The 24931-nt window shown below is 54.5% G+C and overlaps 1 protein-coding gene across 2 annotated transcripts in view; it reads right to left on the bottom strand.

Moving 5' to 3' along the window:
- BCAS4 (breast carcinoma amplified sequence 4) overlaps window positions 1-24242 on the bottom strand; it is a 56027-nt gene extending 31785 nt beyond the window's left edge. The window contains exons 1-2 of one of the 2 annotated variants that reach the window (XM_045981797.1): window positions 23790-24242; window positions 8374-8445 (exon numbers count right to left, since the gene is read on the bottom strand). In XM_045981797.1, coding sequence (XP_045837753.1) covers window positions 8374-8445; window positions 23790-23969 — 252 coding nt within the window. In that variant the 5' untranslated portion in view covers window positions 23970-24242. The remainder of the gene's footprint in view (window positions 1-8373; window positions 8446-23789) is intronic. The other variant, XM_045981798.1, reaches the window with a different exon arrangement.
- Between the last annotated feature and the right edge of the window lie 689 nt (window positions 24243-24931).

Below are 24931 nucleotides of genomic sequence, written 5' to 3'. Positions count from 1 at the left end.
TGAGCTGTGCGACCTTGGCAAGTCACCGCACCCCTCTGAGCCCTGCTTTGCTCCTCTGGTGGTCCTTGCTTCCTTGGCGTGCGGTGAGGAGACAACGTCTGGCAGGAGTGCCTGGCGCGGCTCCTGCAGGCGGTGCCTGACACGGTCCCCAGTGATTACTGCCTCCTGGTAGTCACACCGCTGTGGGGTCCCCTCCCCTGGACCAGGAATCAGCTCCCTCTCGTGCTCCCTCTCTCCCCCATCTTCTTTCTCACCTGGCCTCTCCGTCACCAGCCAATTGCCATGGCAGAGAGGCTGCGTGGCTGGGGACAGAGGGCAGCCTCCAGTCACCTGCCCGTGCAGAATGGAGGCCACGTACCCGCTGCTGCTGCTACCCGCGGTCCTGCCTCAGGTGAATCGACACCTTGCCAGGAGCCCGCGTGAGCAGGACCCCCCAGACCACCTGGCGCGGCCGCTCGGACTCCTGAGTCCCAGGTGCTGCCAGGTCGTGAGGACTGAGAGTTTTGGGACAGGGTGTTAACCAGCAAGAAATAACAAACGCAGCGAGAACTCAGTACATTTTTTTAAATTTCAGAAATTAATTTCAGAAATTAATTCTGAAATTTCAGAAATTCCAGAAATGACTGGAAAACTGTTTCTGTTTTTCTCTCCTTTTCCTGCCTAAATGTATGAAGCTTCTTGTGGTCCTCCTGGAATTCTGCTCCTGTCGCCCTGTGGGATGACACTCCCCACCCCATTCCCTGGGTCTCAGAAGCAACCCCATCCCCTGCATGTCCAAAACCAAACTCCCCCCTCCTGGTTCCCCTCCTCTGGTCATGGAGCTGCCATGTCCCTGGGCACCTGGCTCCAAGTCACTGTCCTGGGTACACCCCCTGTCCCACGCCCTGGCCCCACAAGGGCACAGACAGGTTCTGAGAGGCTGGCATCCAGCATCATGCCACCTGGCCTGTCTCTGCCCTGACCTCCCTGTGCCTCGGTTTCCTAGTCTATAAGATGGGGACCATACAAGTACTTCTCTTGAAAGAATGCTCTGGAGGTTAAACGAGACCATCTCTGACTGTGTGGGGCCTATACACGCATCGCGTGCGGCTCGCAAAGTGTCTGAGTTTTTAAAATTTGACTTAATTTCTGACTTTAAGAGTCAAGTGGGGCTCTTAAGAGAAATGGCTGATTCTAGAGCTGGGGCAAGCAAGACAAGCTCCTGGAGAACCTTCTAGTACCAGAATGTAAGTGATTGTTGTTTGTTTTTAAACTTTTTTTTCCTTAGGTAATGTCTATAGCCAGCGTGGGGCTCAAACTCATGACCCTGAGCTCCAGAGTCGCCAGTGGTCGACAGGGGACAGGGGCCAGCCAGGTGCCCTGTAAGAGAGCGTCTGCAAAGATGAAGGATGGAGCTTGTCAAAGGATCACAGGAGCCAACCAGAAAGACCAAATGACTGAAGCTGGAATTATCGGGACAACAGAATATGTAAGGCCATATGGGATTAGAACCCGAAGGACAAGATGAACCCATGCAGGTCTGTCGGGAAGAAACGAGTCTGTCAGGGACACAGGCCATGGGAAGGGGACCACAGGGGCCATGTGCCCCTCATGATGCCATGAGAAGACCCCTTAGCTCGGCGGATTCTCTCCAGAATCCGACGGGTGCCACACCCGTCCAACCATAGCAAAATAACAGACAAAGCCAAGCTAAGGGTCTTCTACGAGATACCTGACCAGAGCTCCGTAAAATGGCCAAGGTCATGAGATGCCAGGAAAGACAGAAAAGTCATGGAGGAGGAGACCACGTGGAGGGGACGACTGAAAGCCATGTGGGATCCTGGACAAGACAGAGGGCGTTCGTGGGGAGCCTGCAAAAGGAAAATCAAGAGGCCCCTGCTGGTTTCTCAGTTCCAGCAAAGGCGCTGTGGCCACGCGAGTTGCTAGCCCTGGGGCGGGGGGGGGGGCAGGGAGAGGCAGGGAGCGGGCGTGTGGGAACCCTCTGTACCATCCTTGCACGCTTCCTATAAATCTAAAACTATTGCAAAACAAAACATATAAACATGGCTTTAAAAACGCTCCAGTGATTAAGCAGGGCTTTACAAGGTGTCTTAAAAGTCGGCCCTTGGGGGCGCCTGGGTGGCTCAGTAGGTTAAAGCCTCTGCCTTCGGCTCAGGTCATGATCTCAGGGTCCTGGGATCGAGTCCCGCATTGGGCTCTCTGCTCAGCAGGGAGCCTGCTTCCCCCTCTCTCTCTGCCTGCCTCTCTGCCTACTTGTGATATCTTTCTCTGTTGAATAAATAAATAAAATATTAAAAAAAAAAAAGTCGGCCCCTGTAGCAGCACTGGGTCTACGTGTCCCGGGCACGGAGGGCCAGGCTGAGCAGGGGCTGCTCCCCCAGAGGTGGGGCATGAGCTCTCTGGGACACAGTCACCATCCCTCCCTAATGCCTCACCCCGATCCCCTTCACTCGGGTCCAGATCCTGCCTGGCTCCCACGGGCACCTGCATTTTTTACCCTGGTTGGGGGGAAGCCCTCACTATCCTCCTTTTCTTCCCCCAAGGCCAAATCTCTAGAGACATACTCATCCCCCCCCATCCCCCCAACAGGGCTAAACTCTGGAGAAATCACCAAGGTTTGGTGATGCGACGAAGAGTAGATAACTCACGGCAGGGTCAGAACATGGTGGACCAAACGCAAATCTTTTCTTTCTGCTAATTTCTAGAGAAACGAGTAGGGTGAGAACAAAGCATATCAGGAGGGCCTGGTCCTAGTGACCCACCCACCGGAGAGAAGGGATGGTGCAGAGAGGAGATTCACCAGCACGTCCCTCCCCTCCTCCAGCTCTGAAGGAAGCCAAGGAAGAGAGGGTCTGGGGCCAGCCAAGAAGATGTCTCTCTGAAGACACCCGTTAACGGGAATCGTGGGCAATGGGGAGCCAGCTACACTCGCCCGCATGGCTGGCTGTATGTGCGTGGGGGAAAGTAGAGAGTAACCCTCGGGGTCTGAATGGCCCCCAAACATTTCTTGTGGCTCCCCTGTGAGCTGGGAACTGGAAGGGGAAACTAAGGTTGGAGGGGCACCACGCCAGTGCGCCACAAACCTTCACCACATGCTGAGAACGGGTCCTGTGACTCAGAACCGATTTTATCTTCAACCTTTCCTGGCTGAGGACAAAGCAGAGACAGGAAGATGAAATGAGCCGGCCCAAGGTCACAGGCGACCATGCAGGAGATGGCACGTTCCTATCCCAGTTGGTCTGAGGCTACCGGTGACATCAGAGATCTGCACGCATGTTCTGCGGGGCCTTGTGGAGTCAGCCCATGTCACATCTGAGAGAACCAAAGCGCACCCACACCAGATGCCACAATCTAAAATGAAGCATATTTCCCTTAGAAGCTCAGATTTCTAGCTTCTTGTGAAAAAGCAGAGGACCAGGCCATCCTGGGTCCACGTCCCATGTGACAGCAATCACCTGGAGCTGGGGGACAGCTGCCTCCTTTGGTTAACCACAGTCCCCACCACTCCCTAGAGTCTCCCCAGTATCTGTGACCACCCTGTGCGCTCTCTTCTTATAGAGGAGTCAAAGGAAAGACGTTTCTGCCGTCACGCCCACTTTACACGCTCATGTCACACGCACCTGAGCAAAGAGAGTCAGTGAAGAGCCAATGCGGGTTGAGCCTCTGCCAGGATGCACCCCCAACCAGGTTTACCTGCCTGAGCACCCAGCAGGCCCTTCTCCAGCCTGGTCTCCCACCTCCCCGGAGCTGGCCAGCGGATGCGGGGGTTCTCGCTGAGCAAAGACGGCTGTCCAGGATGATTCAGGGCCTCCAAGAAGGACAGCCAAGTGCACTTGACCCAAGAACTCCCACCAATGCCAAATGCAAGTGCTGGCCCAAGGCCAACAAGGAATTTGCTCCATCCATGCGAGCAAAGTAAGAGCCCGCTCCCTGCCAGGGAGGGAGGGCCCGGACAAGGGGCCCAAGCTCCAGAGGGCACTGAGCTGAAGGCCATACAAATCCTCCCGGGTGTCACGACCTTCTGGTGCTCTGGTGACGGTGACCTCGGGAGCCACCACACGTGGGTCACCTCCTACAGACCTGGCACCTGACTAAGCAGTTATCTTTCACTGAACATAGGAAACGACGGCCGGCGACGGGCCCCGGCCTCAAGCGGACGGCTGGGTGAACGAGTACGTGTGTCCGCATCTGTGCCGGCCCCACTCGGGCCAACGTGTAGGACGTCTCCCATCACCGAAGAGGCTCCGGTCACGACCGCCCTCCCGGGGCGAACCACGACCCAGCTTCCGACACCGGGCGTTCCGTGTCTGGCTCCTTCCCCCGCTTCACGTTCAGGAGAGGCGCTCACGGCATTCGGGCCACTTCACTCGTCTGCGTTAAGGTTGCTTCCGGTTTGGGGCATCATGAACAAGGCCGCTCGGAACACTCGTGTGCAGGTCTTTGCAGATTCTCATTTTCGTCTCTCGGGTGGCGCTGCAGCTGCTGGGACGGACGTAGGGTCAGCGCACGTGTGACTTGGTAAGAATCTGCCAGACTGTTTCCCAAGGGGCCGGGCCGTTGTGCGCTTCCACCGACGCGTGAGCGGGTGTCTCTGGGCTCCACGCTCGCCCACACTTGGTACTGTCGGTCTTCGTCGTTGTGGTCAGCTTAGAGGATGGAACGGGCACATCCCCACCTCATCGAGTCTGCGACGTAACTCTTAGGAGAAGGACATGGTTTGCAGATTAAAGAGGGCTACAAATTCTTTCCATTCCTTCCATGGACGCAGGGGTCTGGGACCTCTCCCCCTGGATCTGGGTGTGCTACCTGACGGTTTCGACCAGTAAAACAGGACAGAAGTGAGACTGTGTCAATTTCCATCCCAAGCCCTCCAGAGAACTGGCAGCTTCTACTTCCCATCTGTCGGAACGTTTGCTGTGGGAGGTGAGCTAGCCCCAAGGAGAGGCTGCGCAGGGACAGGTGACACCAGCCAGTCCCCAGCCACCCAGTATTTCTAGCCCAGACGTCACAAGCAAGCGAAGGAGCCACCTTGGAAATCCCTGCCCCAGCAGGTGGCATGTGGCTCAGATGAACCGTCCCCTCTGTGCCCTGCCCTGGCCCACATAATACATCGGTTGTTGACTGACACCTCTAAGTTTTGGGGTAGTGTGATGCATTATGGACCATTATGTCCATTTTACAGAGGGAAAAGAAAGGCACTGAGAGGGGACAGGCTATGCCCAAGGCCCCAGAGCAGGAAGAGTCAGAGCTCAAAGTGGCAGTGACTAGCATCATATCTAAGGTCTAAACAGGTGGCAGGTGCAGGGTCATGAATTCCAGCCACACAGAGTGGTCAGGGATAGGCTGACCGTAGAGCTAATGCATCCGACAAGAAGCCGGACTCTTGTTTCTAAGAGCCTGATTTGATCGGAAACGGAGCTGCTTCTCTCTGGACTGTGCAGGGAGCCTGGCGTCTCTCAGATTTCTAATGTGATCAGTGTTTCCAAAGGCCACCGCAGAGACCCAGGGGACAGTGTCCGTGTTGTGACATTACCTGCTCCCCCGAGATCTCCACTTATTCCTAGCTTGGATCAAAAGAGAGAAGGAGGTCCCAAGCCAAGGCTGAGAGCTGGAAGCCTCTCTCTGTGCCATGTGGACAGACACACCAGGTAAACTGAGCCTCACCCGTTGGGGCAGGAGGATTTCCATAATCAAAATGGTGTCAGCACTGAGCATCGTGGCAGGGGCCAAAAAAAGCATCATACCTGACATGTTTTCTTAATGCATGCACACGTGTTTACATATAGACTCATGAAATGGTCTTCCCTCCCATGGGAAACCCACTCTCTTCCCTTTCTTGAAACACAGGACCCTCTTGGTCTGGTTTCATTTTCCTGCTTTCAGTAGGGCCCAAAGTACAGAGAAACATACTCTGCCATAAATCGCACAAGCACGTGACGGATGTACCTGGCAGTTGGCCATGCAGTCGGGGAGCCCCCACAGGAGCCGTGGACGGTGACCAGCTGGAGGCCTCACATGCCGTCCACAGTGGGGAGGGCACGAAGCCACCCTCGCTGATGCTGGGCAGGTGGGACCAAGCACACCCCAAGGGAGCCAGGTCTTTGCTCTTCCAAAAGAAGCCAGAAATCCTGATTTTTTTTTTGCATGACATTCTATAAATGTCAGCAGCAAATTCCTTTTTCTTTTCCTTCCAGAAACATCCAACATATCTGCAGGTAGGACTAGGTCCATGGGTCACGTGTGATCTCAGTCTTAAAATCTTTGCATAAATGTCTCTCCAGGCTTCTGGTTAGGGGAGGGCCTTGTCAGCGCTGCCTGACACTTTGGCCTCCGGGTGACACACACAGGCTCCCCCCTGCCACACCAGGAAGCCTTGACAGTTTCTAAGGCAGGGTGGCCGAGCACCTCTGCCCATCCAGGTTGACTCCGGCTCCAAGCTCTCCCCTCAGGCAGGGCGTGGGTCTCCTTTCAAGGGGCAGGATGGCTGAATTTGAGAACGAAGTGTCCCTAGGTCACCAGTCCACCCATCTTACAGATCCACCCCCTGCCTATGGGACCCCATGGTCCACACTGTGCCCGCACACCACACCCATGGGTCAGTGCCTCTGCCTGGACGTTCGCCCTCCCCAGCGGCTGAATTCTTTCTGTTCCTTCTTCAAGCCCCAAATTAATCACCACCTGTTCGGCAAAGCTTTCCCAATTTTCTAGGCAGAATTTAACGCCTCTGCTCTTCTACTTTTTTTTTTTTTTTTAAGCACATTAAGTCTTAGGATCATGTGCCCGGTTTCTTCTAGACCTTCTTCTCCCTCTTCAAAACCTCTGCAGTCTCCCTTTGCACCTTGAACACAGCTTCAGGCGGGTGCCTCAACTCTAGGTGACAGTCCTGGTCACACGGGGCTCTCCTGCAGCAGGGGGGACAGGAGACGGAGCTGACTCTCTCTTTACCCTCAGGCTCACTAAGGCGCCCAGTCAGGGAAGGTGTCCAATGGCTGGTGATGAAGGAAGGACTGTCCAGGCTGTTTAAAGTCTGTCTCAGGGTACTAGGGTAGCTCAGTGGGTTAATCATCTGCCTTTGGCTCAGGTCGTGATCTCAGGGTCCTAGGATCGAGTCCCACGTCAGGCTCCCTGCCCAGCAGGAAGTCTGCTTCTCCCTCTCCCCCTGCCTCTCCCCCTGCCGTGTGCTCTCTCTCTTTCTCTCCCTAATAAATAAAATCTAAATAAATCAATCAATAAAGTCTCTCTCATTACCCAGCTCCCACCTGGACCCACACCCAAACTAGAAAACTGGTTTTCAAGAGAGAAACACATACAGGTCCTCTTGGGGACGTTTCTGCCTTGTTCGCTGCTATGTCCCCAGAGGATGGCATGAGGTAGGTCTGCTGAATGAATGGGGATGACACGGTGCCCATCATCTCACGCTGCTTCAAGGAGAAATGGGGTGACACGGAAAAATGCTTCGCATCGTGCCAGGCACCCAGTAGCTATTCAATAAACGTCCGAGGCTGCTGTTACTGTTACACCCTTGGGCTCTCACAAACACTTCCCCGGACACCTGCTTCACGGGGGCACAAATCTACCCTACTGGGTCCAGCTGGGCTTCCTCCGCTCCGGGGACAGGCAGGGTCTCACCACAATATGGAGCTCTGCCCTTTGGGCCTTTGGGCAGAAGCCTTCAACCCAGGGTGCTGAAAGTTTCTAGAAAATTCTATCATTGCTCCCCAGGGCCCCACACCTGGCTGGCTACCATCCCGGGGACACAAGGATCTAGAGATTTTTTACAGAATTTGGAGTGGAGACCTTGTCTTCTGGGCCTAAGGCACCATCTTCCATCTTCTTCTCCACCAGCCAAGGGGATTTGATCCAACAGAACAGAGTAGGAGGCAAAAGCCAAGAGATTCGGGAAGGAACCTGAGGAAGGAACCTGATGCCCACCCCTGCCTCGGGCTACAGCCTGGGCTGGAGGCTCCTCTAGGCCCTGCAGGCCTGAAGCCATTTCCTGGCTGTCTCCATGTTTGCCTGGCGGACCGCGCAGAGCCGAGGAAAGTTAAATATAGTCTTAGCATCCCCGCTGAATGGCTCCCCGCATCAGTGCCCGAGAGTGCCACCTGGTGGCCCACTCCAGGCTCCTCGGTGGAATAAGAGCCATCTGCGGGGGGATGGGCATTATCAAGATGGCCGCCTCAGGAAGCCTTGGTGTTGAGAGAGAGCGAGAGAGTGTGAGGGAGTGTGTGTGTGGCTTTCCTCTCACCGCTGGCTGCTGCCCCATTCCTTCTGGTTGCTAAATCACCACCAAAATGGCTTCCCCAGAAAACTCCAGGAAGGGCCTGGAGTCTGGCCTGGGCCTAAATCCACGCCTCTCAGGCAGGCACTCACCATGTCAGTCAGGCTGCAGAACTCTTCCAGCCTGAGGAGCATCCCCTCGATGGTCTCCTCCACCTCCTTCGCCTGAAAAGAGACAATATCCTGGAGATTAGCAAGTGGTTTCCAGGGAGACAAACGCCCTTCACTTTTTTTTTTTTTTTTTTTAAAGCAAACTAAATCTTAGGATTATCTGCCCAGTTCCCTTCAGACCTCCCTTCCCTTTTCAAAATCTCTCCTAGCCTCATTTAAAATCGTGATAAGCTGGAGGCGATCTTGACGCCCGTGGACAGAGGCCTGGTTAAAGCCACCACCGCCCATCCACTCCGTGCAGATGTCACAAGGGAGGAGATGAGTGAAAACTAGCAGGAAGCAGGGCGAAGCTACCTGCATCACCCCATTGTTCAGATGAGGAAACTGAGCCTCCAGGATGAGGGAAGCCTGCTCGAGGTCACACAGGTAGCAGGTGGGGGACCCAGGATTCCCACTGGGCTTGAGTCCACAGCCTCAAAGCTCTTATACACCCCGAGAAATGCCCCCTAACAAACACCACGGAGAGCTCACAAAAGATGCAGAAGAGACGGAAATAGAAACCCATCCTCGTAACAACGCACGAAGGACCTACGTGGTTTACCAGAAAGGCCTGGAACCATACAGACCAACCTGCTAACAACGCACGAAGGACCTACGTGGTTTACCAGAAAGGCCTGGAACCATACAGACCAACCTGCTAACAATTAGGAGATGAACTTGCACTAAACGATCATTCAATCTGAAATTCAGATTGAACCGGGCATCCCCTACTTTATTTGGCAACCTGTTAATGGCTCTTCCTTGGCCCTGGCGAGTAGGAATTGGGGAACAGGGTCTGACAAGGGAGACTCGAGTGCTTTATGTTATCCGAAGGGTCTAAACCTCCAGGTACCGGGACTGGGGAGTGACATCATGAGTGATATCAAGGAGTAAAGCAGGCTTCCGGGGCTTTGTGGTGATCTGAAAAGTGCCTGCCCAAATCTAAAGCAGCCAGCAGCAAACACAGACTCGGGGCTGCCAGAGCCTTCCATTTTTCAAGAGATGCCAGGAATCTTAACATTATGGAAAATGTCTCCTTTTTTTTTTTAAAGATTTTATTTATTTACTTGACAGAGAGAGAGAGAGATCACAAGTAGGCAGAGAGGCAGGCGGGGAGTGGGGGCGGGAAGAAGCCTCCCCGCTGAGCAGAGAGCCCGATGCCTGATCCCGGAGCTCAATCCCAGGACCCTGAGATCATGACCTGAGCCGAAGGCAGAGGCTTAATGACTGAGCCACCCAGGTGCCCCAAATGACCCAATTTTTTTATTTTTAGATTTTATTTATTTTTTTAAGATTTTATTTATTTATTCGACATGGAGAGAGAGAGATCACAAGCAGGCAAAGAGAGAGAGAGAGAGGAACAACCAGACTCCCCACTGAGCAGAGAGCCCAATGTGGGGCTCGATCCCAGGACCCTGGAATCATGACCTGAGCCAAGGCAGAGGCTTTAACCCACTGAGACACCCAGGCGCCCCATCAAATGTCCCAATTTTTAAATGGTAGCACAGGTTCACATCCGGCCAAGCACGGGCCAAGTCAAACATGACTGTGGAAGGGTCTGCCGGTCTACACCCCGTTCAAGTCATTTGTGCAAAACTCAGCCTGAACCTTTTTTATCCCCCCTCAAGTATGTACCATGTTCACGACTTCTAAAATATCAGTTTTTTGGTTTGGTTTTGTTTCTGTAACGACGAGGCCTTTGGGAAGAAAGTTCACCGAGAACGTGAGCCACCTTCTCGGGCTCACCCAGCCAGACCGTTCTGCTCCAGGAAGGCGACCGCAGACACTTCTGGGCAGGCCTTGTTCCGGCACCCCGACACCTGAAGGCTCCCCTCATCGCCCACTCGTCCTGGCAGAGAGGCTGACGCCCCACCAGGGCCTGCTGCTTGCGGCAGGATCCGTCGCTACCACAACAAAATAAACGGCTGTGCAAAAAAAAAACACAACCAACATCTTTCCGGCTGGAGTAAAAATAGTACCAAGTTGCAATTTTAAACTCTGGCACCTTCGTCTCACAGCTGGGACTATTTCTGTGCCTGCACGGGGGAGGCTCGACGGGGAAGGGGACCACAGCGGAGGGAGGACTGAGAGGCAAAAGGAAGTTCTCTCCATCCCCCAAAAAGTAAGATCATGGGAAAAGAAGCCCCTTATTGTGCTAAGGAGGGAAGAAGGAGGCAAGAGGCCACAGACATGGGAGACAGGAAGGTTGGGCGCTTCCTTCTGCTCGCAGAGGGAGGGATGAGACCGGAGAAGGGGAGGCTCCCTCCAGAGCGCAGGTGCAGCCGCCCGCAGACCTCAGACCCGCTGAGGAAGGCAACACCAGCAGAGGGACGCGGACGCCCCCCCCCCCCCCAGCTGGATGGGCCGCCTCCTTCCCCGGCGGGGCCCGAAGCTTTTTCCTCAGAGGCAGCACATCTCACCCTACGGTGGTGTGTTCCGAGAGGAGGTCAGTCCATCCCGGGTTCAAATCCCATCTTCTCTTGGGCCGACCATGGGACCTGAATTCAAGGGTTTGACTTCTGCCTTCCAGTGGGCTCCCCTGTGACAGTAACCGCCACACCCGCCGGGCAGGGCTGTTAGGAGGTTAACCTCGTACAATGGATGTGGTCGAATCCGGGAAGAGACGACGGACACACGGTAGGAGCTATTAGGTGGCCGCTTTGCGTCCCTCTCTCCCTAGATGATAAAAACAACGGCTAAGCGCTCTATGTGGATTCCTTCACTTGATTCTCACAAGAACTCCGTACAGCACGGCCTCTAACTTCCCCCTGTTTATGGACTGGGAAACAGAGGACCAGAGAGCTTAAGGCAGTCACTCAAGGTCACACAGCTAATAAAGTCTGAAGCCAGATTTGACCCTGAGCACTCCGAGTGCAGAGCTGAAGTCTGTCACTACCAGGGGCTCTTTGGAGACTGGGAAAAGTGTCCCCTTTATGGCTGCCTGTCAGCTACGGTCTCCGTCCCCCACCTCTCCCCCCACCTCCTGGGGCAGGGCCCCAAAGCAGGAGAGAGCCGAGAAGGCATTTGCTGACTGGCCAGCTGAGGAGGAATGGGCCGGAGTCATACCCAACCAACAGGAAGGAGCTCGGGATTAGCCAACCCGCCATGCCCACAAATCATTCACAGGACAATCTTCTCTCAAGATAATCCCCTAAGTGGCCTCAGAAATTAGAGTCCTGGCGGCTGCAGTCCACATGCCTTGTTCCCCAGCCCATCGGCAAAATGAATGCCCTCGCCCTCCCGTGCAACTCCCCGGGCATAAACTGTCGCACTCGGAGGGGAAGAAAGCAAATGGCTCGTCTAGCGTGACATTCGGGGCTCGGCCGGCGGGGATGGCGGGAGCATTTCTAACACATGTAAATCACGGCATCTACTTTCTTAAATCAATCTCCCAAAGTGCCAATCCAAGCTTCCCAGCTGGGGATGCCAGGAAACCGAAATGCGACTGGTCCCTGTCCACAAGCGACAGGCACCAAACACCCCACAAGCAGGCCATCCACCGCGGGCTTCCGCAGCTCAACAAGGGGAAACTCCGTTGCCCGTTGCTCAGGCGATGGGGGCAGCCTCCGTGCACTTGCCCTTCTCAGGTGCCCCCCCCCGCGGAGTGTTTGCAAATCCTCTCTGTGCCGCCTTCGGAACATAGCCCGAAGCCCAAGGCTTCCGTCTGCCCCCCTCGCTGCCCCCCGGGGCACCGGGCACAGTCCTCGCTCGCTGGCTCCCGCGACCGTCTACTCCTCTGAAAGACCCTGCCACAACCACAGCCCTCGTCAGCTGGAAATCTCCCAGCCCACCATCTCCGGCCACCGTGGTGGCTACAGCTGCAAAACTAGACAATGACAAACGCCACCGAGTGTGGGGAGCCACTGGAACCCTTGTGCACCGCTGGCGGGTTGGGACCCAGTGCCCCTGCTGCGGAAACCAGTCTGACACTTTCAGAAGGTGAAATGCAGAGTTACCCTATGACCCAGCCACAGAGCCAGGGAACAGGAAACACGCTGTGTTTTTTTGTTTGTTTGTTGACAGAGAGAGATCACAAGTAGGCAGAGAGAGGGGGGAAGCAGACTCCCCGCTGAGCAGAGAACCCAATGCGGGGTTCATCCCAGGACCCTGAGATCATGACCTGAGCTGAAGGCAGAGGCTTAACCCACTGAGCCCCCCAGGCGCCCCAAAACACACTGTTCTTACAGGAAAGGTGTGCGTTATCCATGAGAGTCGAAAAGTGGAACTAACTCAGGTTCACCAAGTGATAAACAAACAAACAAAATATGCCGTGGCCGCACTATGGAAATACTACGTGGCGGGCACCTGGGTGGTTCATTTGGCGAAGCGTCTGCCTTCAGCTCGGGTCACGATCCCAGGGTCCTGGGATTGAGCCCTGCATCGGGCTCCCTGCTCAGCGGGGAACCTGCTTCTCCCTCTCCCTCTGATTGTGCTCGCTCTCTCTCTCTGTCAAATAAATAAAAAAAATCTTAAGAAAAAAAAGAAAAGAAATATTACGTGGCAATCAAGAGGAATGTCGACCTGCTACGTGTTAGAACGTGCGTAATGCCTACGTGAGGCGGAGTGAAAGCCGCCAGACACAAAAGGCCAAGCATCACATGATTCCTTTGAGGGGCAAGGTTCAGAAGAGGCAAATGCACAGAGACAGAAAGCAGATGGCGGGTTGGAGGTTAACAGGCAGCGGGAGGACGAGGGAAGAACTGCTAATGGCCATGGTCTTCCTTTCTCGGGGGATGGAAATGCGCTGGAACAAGGTCATGGTGATGTTTGCACAACGTAGTGAATATACTCATAACCACGGAATTGTACACTTTAAAATGGTAAATGTTTTGTTCCATGAATTATATCTTAATTAGAAAAAAGGAAAGTCCTCCCCTGTCCAAGACCTCCCTCAGCAATCACCAAATAGACGCCTTGCCAGCCCTACACCATCTGGACCCTCCATCTGTTCTCCAACCTCAGTGCCCACAGCTCACTCCCTAGCAACCATACCAACCACATCCTCACCCCAGGGCCTTTGCACCTGCTGTTCCCGCTATCAACAAAGCTCACTGCACACTTCTTTCAGCCTTTGCTCAGCTGTCTCTCCTCAGTGAGGCCTTCCCTGGCCTTACAGTCCCTACCACTCCCCGTCCTACACCAATTTCTCTCTCTCTTCAGTCTCCATCACTGTCTAACATCTTGTGTATTTTGCCTGTTTGGTGTCATCTTCCTCCATCAGAAAGAAAGCCCCTACAGGGCAGGGGTCTTAGTGCCTCTCACTCACCTCTGCATTCCCAGGGCCTAGAGCAACACCTGACACCTAGTTGGGGCTCAGGCTTCTGGAGATGTCCTTCTGACTCCCTCCCATCTGTATACCTTTGCGCAAGCTGACTCTGGCCCCTGCCCAGGAAGAGGGGGAATCTACTCTTCTCTCCCCCCGAATCCGGCCTGGCCCGTGACTTGCTCTGACCAATAAAACGGGTGCAAGAATATTTTGTGACATCATCAAGAGACCTGGCAGCATCTGACTCACCCTTCTGGAAGACAACAGCCACGTCCATTAGTCCTGGCGATGCTGCCGGAGACCCCACAGGATAAGAGTGGCTGCGTGGAGGACTGAGACGCCCAGTCAGCACCCACTGCCTGGCTTGAGTGAGGCCGTGTTGCAGCACCCAGCGGAAGGCAGCCCCCCAACTAAGCCCAGCCTGCAGTCTGGGGGCAGAACTGCTCAGGGGAGCTCCGCAGACCTGCAAAACCACGTGCCATAATATAGTGGTTGTTTTCAGCCACCAAGACTTGGGGTAGTTTGGTACCCGGCGATTGGAAATCAATACAGTGCCCAGAGAACACCTGTTGCAGGAAAGGAGAGAAGGAGGGAGCGGGGAAGGAAAGAAAAATGAGCACGGGAAGGAGGGAGAAATGGGGCTACAGCCTGAGGACAGCAGCCCAGACTGTTCTCCAGTCCCACCCCTGCGTGTCATAGGGCTGTGTGGGCTTAACTACACTCTGACATCTGTGTGCTTTGGTTTCCCATTTGAAAGTTGGGGGAAAGCAATCCTCAGACTCCGTCTTGAGATGGAAGCCGAGAAGGGTCAATGAAGTAATTTCTCTAGGTTACTCGCGGCAAGTTGCCAAACCCACACAAAAGACAGGTGTGACTAGGACCTACCAGAGTCTCTGCATTCGAACGCCACGGACACAAAAGCCATGTAGGAAACGAATACAAGGGAGAATGCTTTCTGTACACTGCTTCTTTTCAGTTTTTCACTTTTTGAAGAGACCTTCTACTTTTCTCTAGGAAACACAGCAGCACATGCAGGATAATGAATGGCAGCTAATACTCAGTTTCCAGGCAGAGAGACAACAGGGAGGGGTGGGGACTGGGGCTCACAGGAGCGCCCGTGCCCCTCTAAATAGAACATCTGCTACTTGACCCCAGTAGAGTGAACCAGGTGGTAAGGCACCAAACTTGTTTTGTTCAAGGGAGACAGTGACCCAGGAATGTATACAAACTTTCCAGGTTTGAGAATTCAAAACCCCCCAACAGCCAAACAAACCTGTCTGCAGGCTGAATGGGGTCTTTGAACCACGGGCCCATGTCTTTTGTTTTTTGTTTTTTTTTAAAGATTTTATTTATTTATTTGACAGATAGAGAAATCACAAGTAGGCAGAGAGGCAAGTGGAGGCGTGGGGTGGGAAGCAGTCCCCCTGCTGAGCAGAGAGCTTGATACGGGGCTCGATCACGGACCCATGTCTTTAAAACACAAGAATATATAGGGCACCTGGGTGGCTCAGTTGGTTGAGCGTCTGACTCCTGGTTTCAGCTCAGGTCATGACCTCAGGGTCATAGGATGGAGCCCTGAACAGCCTGGGGCTTTGTGCTCTGCGGGAAGTCTGCTTCCCTCTCTCCCTCTGCCTCCCCCCCCGCCCCCGCTAGTGCGCACGTGCTCTCTCTCTCTCAAATAAATAAATAAATCTTAAAAAAATAAACAAAACGTAAGCATATATGAATTGTCCAGAACAGGTAAATCTATAGAGACAGAAAGCAGACCAACGAGGAGGACTGGGGAGCAGGAGTGAGGGGTACAGGGTTAACAATAATGTTCTAAAATTGATTCAGGTGGATTGTTGCACAACTCTGTGAATAAGCAAAAAGCCGTTAAATTGTACACTTTCATTGTGTCATGTATGTATTACATCGCAATAACGCCATTCACACACACACGCACGCACATGCACGCATGTTCGAGAATCCTCCTAGGCAACCACAAGGTCCATCCAGCCAGGCCAGGAACAGGGTAATACCTTCAGAGAAGCCAGACATTTGATTTTTTATGAGAAAACTCCCCCTTTATAGAATCTGGCAACCACTTAGCATTTTTCAAATCAAATCACGGTGCCAGCCAGAGGACACCCACCTGCAGCCACATCGAGTTCCAGGGCGGGTTTTTCAGCTTTTTCTGACGCCACACCCGCTGCCTGCCCCTGCCCTGGGGCTTCCTCCATCCAGGCGGGGCCGGGGATTGCCAAGGACACGACCTGGGTGGAAAGGAAGCGACCCCCGAGGACCGGGTGGCCTGCCCTCACCCTGGGCACGCCAGCAGGCCTGACACCTCTTCTCCCCAAGCAGCTGTGGTGGTCCCTTCAGAGGACAGCAAAGTCAAGTCTTTTTAACGTCGGTGTCTGCTTGTCCACCAGCCTGACAGAAGGCAGGAACAGCAGCCTCGTCTCTGTGCGCGGGACGGAAGGGCTGGAGTGATGGTCGAAAGCCCCTGGGAGCCGGACCCAGGAAGGACCTGACATGCTCAGAGAAACCCACTTCCCAAAGAGGGGACACGGGAACTCCTTCCTCTCCAGCCCCAAAATGGGGCAAACAAGAGCGCCCAACAAAGCCTCAGGGACACTTGACTTTGAGGTTTGAGCCACTCCACTATGCTTGCCTTGACCCTGGTATCGTAAAGAGTTTACTTGGCAACAGACACCAACATTTAAAACACAGGTACCCTTGGGCCCAGGAAATCCCCTGCTCGGTGCTGATCTGACAGACATACTTCCGCAAACGCAACGATGGGTGCGCAGAGCTCCTCCTGCAACAAGCTTTGTGGGAGCAAAGCAGCCGCGTAACCGAAATGTCCATCAGCAGAGAAATGGCTGTCGGACCCGCAGTCCAGACGATGTAATTCTGCTGAGCAGCTAAAAATAATCGGGCAGCCCTGTGTGTGCTCATCCGGAACATCTCCAAGACAAACTGAGTAGAGGAAGCAGGATTCGCCAGTGGAAGGCTACAGGTGGGGATGGGGAAGGACCTGTCACACCTGGGGGAAGGGGACACAGACAGGAACAGTGGTGGCCTCTGCTTGGGCAGCAAGGGGCTGGGGACCTGGGTGGGAGGAAGCGTCCTCACCACTCCTTCGCCACTGGGGCCTTGGAATTTTGTGACAAGTGCGTATACTTATTTTCTGAAACAAAACTTATTTTTTACTTTTTTAAAAAAGATTGCATTTGTTTATTTATTTGCGAGAGAGAGAGAGAGCGAACGCACAAGCTCGAGAAGCAGGAGGCAAAGGGAGAAGCAGCCTCTCCACTGAGCTGGGAGCTTGATGCAGGGCTCGATCCCAGGACCCTGGGATCATGATCTGAGCCGAAGGCAGAGGCTTAACCAACGGAGCCACTCAGGCGCCCCTAAAACAAAACTTAAGAGCAAAACCAACCCCCGTTTACTTTAAAAGAACCCCCAGGGCAGTGCCTGGGTGGCTCAGTCATTGGGTGTCTCCCTTCGGATCAGGTCATGATCCCGGGGTCCCAGGATCGAGCCACGTATCCATCTCCCTGCTCGGCGGGAAACCTGCTTCTCCCTCTCCCACTGCCCCTGCTTGTGCCCCTCTCTCGTGGTGTCTGTCCCTCTCTGTCAAATATATACATAAAAAATCTTTTGGGGCGCCTGGGTGGCTCAGTGGGTTAAAGCCTCTGCCTTCGGCTCAGGTCATGATCCCAGAGTCCTGGGATCGAGCCCCACATCAGGCTCTCTGCTCTGCAGGGAGCCTGCTTCCTCCTCTCTCTCTCTGCCTGCCTCTCTGCCTAGTTGTGATTTCTCTCTGTCAAATAAATAAAAAATATTTTAAAAAAATCTTTTAAAAAAATAAAAGAAAATAAACAATAAAAGAACCCCCAGGCCACATTTCCATCACACTTGCACCAAGGAATTAATTCAGGACCCAAGGCTGCTTTAGGTGAACTGGTGGCTCACGCGGACGGTGGGCTCAGCAACTGGGTTTTGCAAACCGAGAGCTGGAACCTGCAGCCGGCCTCGTGCGCACAGGGCAGGGTGAACGCCGGGTCTCTAGGCCTCCACGAGGCCGCGGTGCGTGTAAACTCGTGATCTTCAGCACCAATGAAGGGCCTAAAAGGGCCGGAACCCCCACTGCCCGACACTGTCCCAAACAATTAGTGTGCGTCAACCCCCACACCTGCTCTGTCCCTAAGGACAGAAGTGTCTCTCACGCGTTCTCCCTCCCAGCACCCGGCAAGGGGTCTGCTCGGGACACACCTGCACAACGAGGGAATGAACCACGGCCGCGGATGTTCCCAGCCTGCTAACCACGGGCCAGGCCCCGCGCCACGTGTTTCCTTCAGATTCGCTCATCCAAGCCCCCAACCGCCGCATGAGACGGGCAGGCTGGCCATCAGAATCCCCACGGGACAGTTCACCAGCCCAGCCCTGGGCTTGTTCACGGGGGGCCCCCACAGTCAGCAACCACACTGGTTTCCCCGCACGCCCACCAGAATGGAGAGCTTTCAGAAGGCCAGTGTCCACGTGCCACCCGTACCAGTGACATCGGACTACCCGGGGCTGGGGGGTTGGTGTTGGGGGTGGTACACAGCAGGACCCCAAAAGATTTTTTTAATTTTTTTAAAGATTTTATTTGTTTATTTGACAGAAAGAGAGATCACAGTAGGCAGAGAGGCAGACAGAGAGAGAGAGAGTGAGGGAGAAGCAAGCACCCTGCTGAGCAGAGAGCCCGATGCAGGGCTCGATCCCAGGAGCCTGAGATCATGACCTGAGCTGAAGGCAGAGGCCCAACCTCTGAGCCACTCAGGCACCCCCCAAAAAGATTTTTTTTGAAAATCCCCAGATGACTGCAACCTTCAGCAAAGTGCGGGTACCATGCCCTACATGCTCCTGACCTCGGCGATGGCCCGCCCCATCCCTGGGGACTGCTTCCCCTTTATCTTCTGTTTATAGGTGCATGAAATAGGTGTGGGGTTTTCTGCAGTGTAAGTTGCTGTATACACCACACACACTTCCGTGCCCCTCGCCTTTCTCCCCTGGAGCCGGGCGCCGCAGGCCACCGTGAACGGCCACCCAGAGCTGACTCCCCCTGCAGCCGTCAACTGGCCACTGTGCGGACGCATTGCTGTTAACCGGCCCGGCTGCCAGCCACTGAAATCCTTCCCGATCTTTCGGATCCTCTCTGTTTTAAAGCTTCTCAGTCGGTCCTGACAGTCAGCCAGCCTGACCCTCCCGCAAAGCGGGGACGTCCTACGAGAAGAGGTTGTTCAGACCCAGGTATGGCTCCTTCCACGGGGCAGAAAGACAGGAACTTCCTTCTGAGAGAGGCTGCCCCCTTCAAGCACCTGCTCTGGCCCCACACCCTAAAGGTTCTGATTCAGGGAACATGGCCAGCTCAGGCCACGTCCCCTCAGACGGCCGCATCTGTGGTCCCCCTGCTCCCCCTCCTGCCCCTGCAACACATTTGAGAACCTGCAGCCGTGAGGCCAGGAACCTGATCACGGCTTTCCCCTGCTGATGGCCAGTGCACCCCTGCTCACGGCCAGCACCCTAGGATCGAATCCGGATCCCTCCCCATGGCTCTACGCTCTGGTCTCGCCCCACCCACTCTCACCCTCGGCTGCCGAGATCTCCCCACACCCCGTGCCTGTTTGCCAGGTGGTTCCTTCCAACCCTCCCTGCATGTCCGTCATCGTCCCTCTGCTGTCCCCTTCACGGCACTGGGCACCACTGAGTTATTCTGCTCGATCGTGACCAGTGTGCTCATCTCCCTCACCACAGTGCCAGTCCTTCGGGCCAGACACCCCCTTGGCCTTGCGGGCCTCTCCCTGGTCCCCTGCCCAGCACAGAGCCTGGCACACACGGGGCTCACCATAAAGATCTGAGGAATAAAGGAACACGGAACTGCACTTTGAGACGGGGCATCTGAACATCCCTCACCTGAATGCCAAAAGAGGACCAGCGGGTCACAAGGACACATGACCGGGGGAGGGGGAGCATAAGCACATGGTATTTGCAGGTTGGACATACTCTCTTTGATTTTTTTTTTTTTCCCATGAAACTCCAGGGCATCTTTGTTTAGTTTAGATTTTCCTACTTTAGTCCAAACACATGGTTTAGAGAAGTCACTCCACTTTCTCCCTATGACAGAAAAATCAAAAGTTCAAGCTCAAGGGTAAATGGTAACTGATGCTATGGGGAAGCTTCAGTATGGGGAAGACAGCAAGGAGGAGTGGGGACTGTGGCAAACAGGGACCCAGACCTACCAGAACAGCTAATGTTTTATTTTACTTCATTTTTGTAAGTAGGCTTTATGCTCCATGTGGGGCTTGAACTCCTGACCCCGAGATCAAGAGTCACCTGCCCCACCGACCGAGAGGCTCTGGGCTGGCTCCGCTTGTGGAGCATGTGACTCCTAACCTCGGGGTTGTGAGTTCAAGCCCCGCACTGGGCATAGAGCTACCTTCAGAACAAAACACAACAACAGACTGCCTAATATTTTAAATAAACCAGAAACTCAGAATTTTTCACGAGAGTGCTCCATTTAAGAAGCCCTGTGTTGACAGATTCAGTCACATCAGACTGCGGGACTCAGCACTGCGGCCGGGAGTTTGCAACCCCCGCGCTAGTCCACATGCGGTTAACAGAACCAGGTGTTTTCTCCGCCTTCATCCTCTGCTCACTCAAGCAGAGACCCTGGGCCTCGGAAAGGGCAGGCTTGATGTTCTCCCACCCAGGCCATGAACCTCACAAGCCTGTCCCGTGTCCCAGCACAGGAACCAAAGAGGATTCTGAAAGAGCCTGGCCAAGGATTCACCCATGCGTGGGTACCGGCGTCCCGCCATTCGGGAGGGCCCCGAGCGACCTGTCCTCGTAAATCAGAGCACACCGGAGAGGCAAACATCTCTCTCTCTGCCATCTTGAAGCAGCTTGTGGAGACCGGCCTGAAACTCCCCCACAAAAGAGGAAGTTCAAACCAGAAAAAGAGAGAAAGTAAAACACACACAAAACTGGTTGCACAGAATACCCCAAAGGCACCAGAAACAGTAAAACACTCAGCTGCCCGCAACGTCAGCCAGCCACGCTGCAGCCGCGCACCTGCCCTCCTCGCTGACCACACCGCCCACGGCTGCCCCTTCCACCGGCTGCTCTCCCATCCCGAAGGGCATCCTGCTTCCTTCCACCCCAGGGCCTTTGCAGGTTTTGTTCCCTCTGCCTGGGTGATTTTTCTCCTCGTAGCCCGGCCAGCTCTCATTCACACTTTAGGGCTCAGTCTAAAATGCTGCCGTCTCAAGGCAGCCCTCCCTGACTGCACCCCAACAAAGTCAGGTGCCTGGGCTGCTTCTTTCTTGCACATTCCTCAGTGGGTACCACTCAGGTCTCTGCTTCCCTGGAGAGACCTTGCCCACCCCCTGTCTTGCTGACTCACACAGATACCCTCTACCACAACACCACGTGTTTGCTCCGAGGGCCGCTGTCCCCCATCTAGAGCTTTTGTGTGTGACGTGTCTATAGTCCGACGGTGTCCTGAGAGCAGGGCCCCTGCGTGTTTCGCTGCTGTCCCCAGCTCCTGGCACAGACCAGAGGTTCAAGGTGTTGAACACAGCAGGGCCCACTTCACTAGGAATCCCAGGACACCCCTAGGACTGGAGCTGGCTGGTCTGGGACCCATTTAAAAGCCAAAAATGGCCCCAGGAGAAGGGCCCAGCTGTCCAGGCCTGTTCCCAACCCAGATCTGCCTTTTCCAGCTCACTGACCCATCTGCAAACAGCCTCAGCGTGGGGACCCGCTAATGAATTAAGCTTTAAATAGAGGTTACAAGTGACTCTGCTCCCGCAGTTTCTGCTGCTTCTGGTAAATAAACTTCAGCCAGCGCTCTAAGTGGGTTTATTGCCGCACGGAGCTGCAGGGAGCTGGGCTCTTCATTACCTCCCTCACAAACGAGGGTGAGCCAGCCCGTGTCTGAGTTAAAGAGAGCCCTGAGTGAGAAAATGAAGTTAACGCACGCAGTTTGTCTCGAAGGCTGTCCCTAATAGAGACAAAATGAAGCTGAGGTTTAGCCGCTGGGCACAATGACATCTCTCTGCTGAGAGCAAGGCAGAGAAGGAACGAGAAACATGCTCACGTTCCTTAAACCAGTGAAAAACCGTAGACACCCCAAAAGCCCGTCCCTGGGGGCAGAGGTCATAAATGACGGCCCCTCCAGGGGGCGGTGCTGATTCTGCGAGGACCTCTGTTTTCTCAGCCATACAAGCCCCCCAAAAACCTCCTGGCCACTGGGTCAGTGGGACCAGGGCCCAGCACACAGCTAGCACATATATGTGCCCAGGAAACGGGAGTAATTATTAGTTCATTGTGGGATACTGGGAAGCCAAACAATGATGGCACCTGCGCTCTCCAACACGGAAGCCACCAGCCTCATATAACGATTAAACACTTAGAATGTGGCCGGTCCAAATGGAGATAAGTTGTAAGTTCAGTAGGAAAGTCTGATTTGGGAGCACCTGGGTGCCTCAGTCGGTTAAGGGTCCAACTCCTGATTTCGGCTCAGGTGGTGATCTTGGGATCGTGAGATCGAACCCCAGGACCAGCTCCAGGCTGGGAGAGGATTCTGCTTAAGATTCTCTCTCCCTGGCCCTCCGCCCTTCCCCACCCCCCACCTCACTCTCTCTCCCCCTCTCTCAAAAATAAAAAAAAAATAAATAAATAAAAACCCTGATTTTGAAAACCTAGCACACAAAAAAGTAAAAATCTCATTAAAATGGTTTTACATTGATTACATATTAAAATGACTGCCATTTTGGAGGCACTGTTATTTTAAGTATACTGGGACTAATTTCGCTTGCTTCTTTTTCCTTTTTTATGTGGCTCCCAGAACATTTCAAATTACATGAATGGCTCATATTCGTGGCTCAGATTATATTTCTATTGGACAGCTCTTATGGATACATTCTGACATGAAAATATGTCCATGCTACTTGGTAAAATTGAGATGTAATTCACATACCATAAAATTCACCCCTTAAAAGTGTACAATTCTGTGGTTTTCAGTGTATTCACGAAGTTGCGCAATCATCACCACGAATTCCAGAACATTTTCATCACCCCGAAAAGCCCTGTCCCTTATCATTAGCAGTCACTTCCCATTTGTTCATGAGATTTTGAGTGGAAAAAAGCAACCTGCAGAACGGCATTACAGTCTCAAGTGGGGTGTTATAAAAACTAACACGTAGCATTACTAATATGTATGCATACCCACATTTGAAAACGCATTTTTTAAGTGTCTGGAATGAGGTACACCACACTGTTGGTGATGGTTATCTCTGGGGACTGGAGTTAGGGACGCCGAGAAAAAGGAGAGGGCGCTCACCCTTTTTGTGCTATAGTTCTGTCCTGCTTTTGAGATTTAAAAAAGAGAATGAGTTGAATTCAAGCCTTAAATAACCCCCGGCCGACTTGGATAAGTAACTTTTTCACGGCACTGTTAACAGACTGGCTTCAGCTGGACGATGAAGGGCCTAGTTTCAGATCTACTTTTTATTCTGTGCTTTTAAAATAGAAAGTACAGATAGAGACGAGGTATTTTCCCTCTTAGCAACAGCAGGACCAAGGCCCAGGGCTTCCCCGCACAGACGCAGCCCGCCCGCCTCCTCCCAGGCCTGGGGCCCCTGGCTCGCCGCGATGTGGGCTGAGCGCCCGGCGGGGGGCAGGACCCGGGGGCGGCCTCCCCGGGGCCCCGCCTGGCAAAGGGCAGCGGTTGCCTGCGCGCCTTGCTCCCCAGTCCCCGCCGATGCTGGGAGCCCTGCCCGGGAAGCGACGCGAGTCTGCGACCCCCGGGGCCTCATCGGCTGGAGGAGGGAGCGGCGCGACCTGCCGCGTATCTCTGGGCGGCGCCAGGCATCACCTCTCCGCAAAGGAGGGGGCCCTCCGGCCCCTGTGCCGGGTGTGAGAGGATGCGGCGCGGACGCCAAGGGTTCGGGTCCCGGCGCTCCGGAGGCCGCACCCACCCTTTCCTGCCGCGGGGTGCAAGAGACCAGACCCTCAACCCCGAGACGCGCCTCCCCCACCGCCATCCCCTGTCCCCTACCTCGGCCCCGGGCTCGGGGGTCAAGAAGAGCGCGAGCTCGCGCGCCCCGCTGCGCACGGGCTCCGGCGGGTCGGCGTCCACGAGCAGCATCAGGAGAGCGACGGGGTCCAGCTGGAGGAGGCTGCGGGGGAGCCGGTGGCCGAGTCCTGGCCTCGGAGCCCCGCCCCCGACCGGCTGCATGCCCCGTGGCCCGCCTGGAGGAGGCGGGGCAGGTGCGCACCGGGCCTCGGCCCCCACGCGCCTCCCCGAGCGCCGGACCGAGTGGGCAGCGCCACCCAGTGGCGCGCGGTGCTCACTGCGCCCGGCCCTCGCACCTCCTGGTAAAGCAAAGCTTCTCAAACTCGCCTGCCCATTGCCATCACCTGGGACCCTTCGAACTTCCAAAGTCCCGCCCACACACAGTCTCTGGGGTTGGGACCAGGGCACTAGTGTTTTTTGAAGTTCGCCTGATGATTCCAACATACAGCCGAGTTTGAGAACCGACCGTATAGACCACCCCTTTTCCCTGGAATCCGGGCGGAGCCACGGTTCCCAGCCCCCATGGCACTTTACACTGCCCCGGGGAGCTTTCAAAAGCCCGGAAGCCGGGCCTCACCCGGGCCGATCCAGCCGGAACCCCTGGGGGTGGGGCTTGGGCATCAGGAGTTTTTAAAGCTCCCCGGGTGTTTCCAGCATCCAGGATAGAGAACCGCCATCCAGAGGATCCTTTCATTTAAAGACCAAAGCCCCGCCCCCAAGGCCGCCCTAACTCCAGCATCTTGTTTGCGCCCGGCGGAGACTCCTGGGAATTAGGGAAACCGGCTGCAGCGGCCGTTCCCTCTCAGGAGCAGCTTTTAAAATAAACTCCCCAGGGAATTCGTAAATGCTCTAAGCTTGACCCCCCCCCCCCGCATACACATACAGCCCTAAAGACCATGTAGACCCCCTAAAGAGGCTGAAGAGGGCGGGGTGCATCCCCCCCAAAAAAAAATCCGAATGAGGAAAACCCAAAAAATGGTGAAGAGGTCTGGGGAAATCTAGAGTTCTCATTTTTCCTATGACGTCTTTTTTTTTTTTTTTAATGTTGCATGCGTGGAACAAAATCAGGCTGGGCTTAGGGTTATTAATAAATATCGGCGACGCCCCTGTCCCTGCCCCCCATC

This window comes from Meles meles, chromosome 16 (assembly GCF_922984935.1).
Source record: "Meles meles chromosome 16, mMelMel3.1 paternal haplotype, whole genome shotgun sequence".
Lineage (NCBI taxonomy): Eukaryota > Metazoa > Chordata > Mammalia > Carnivora > Mustelidae > Meles > Meles meles.
The sequence above is the reverse complement of the archived record's forward strand: the minus strand, read 5'-3'. Positions and strand labels throughout refer to the sequence as shown.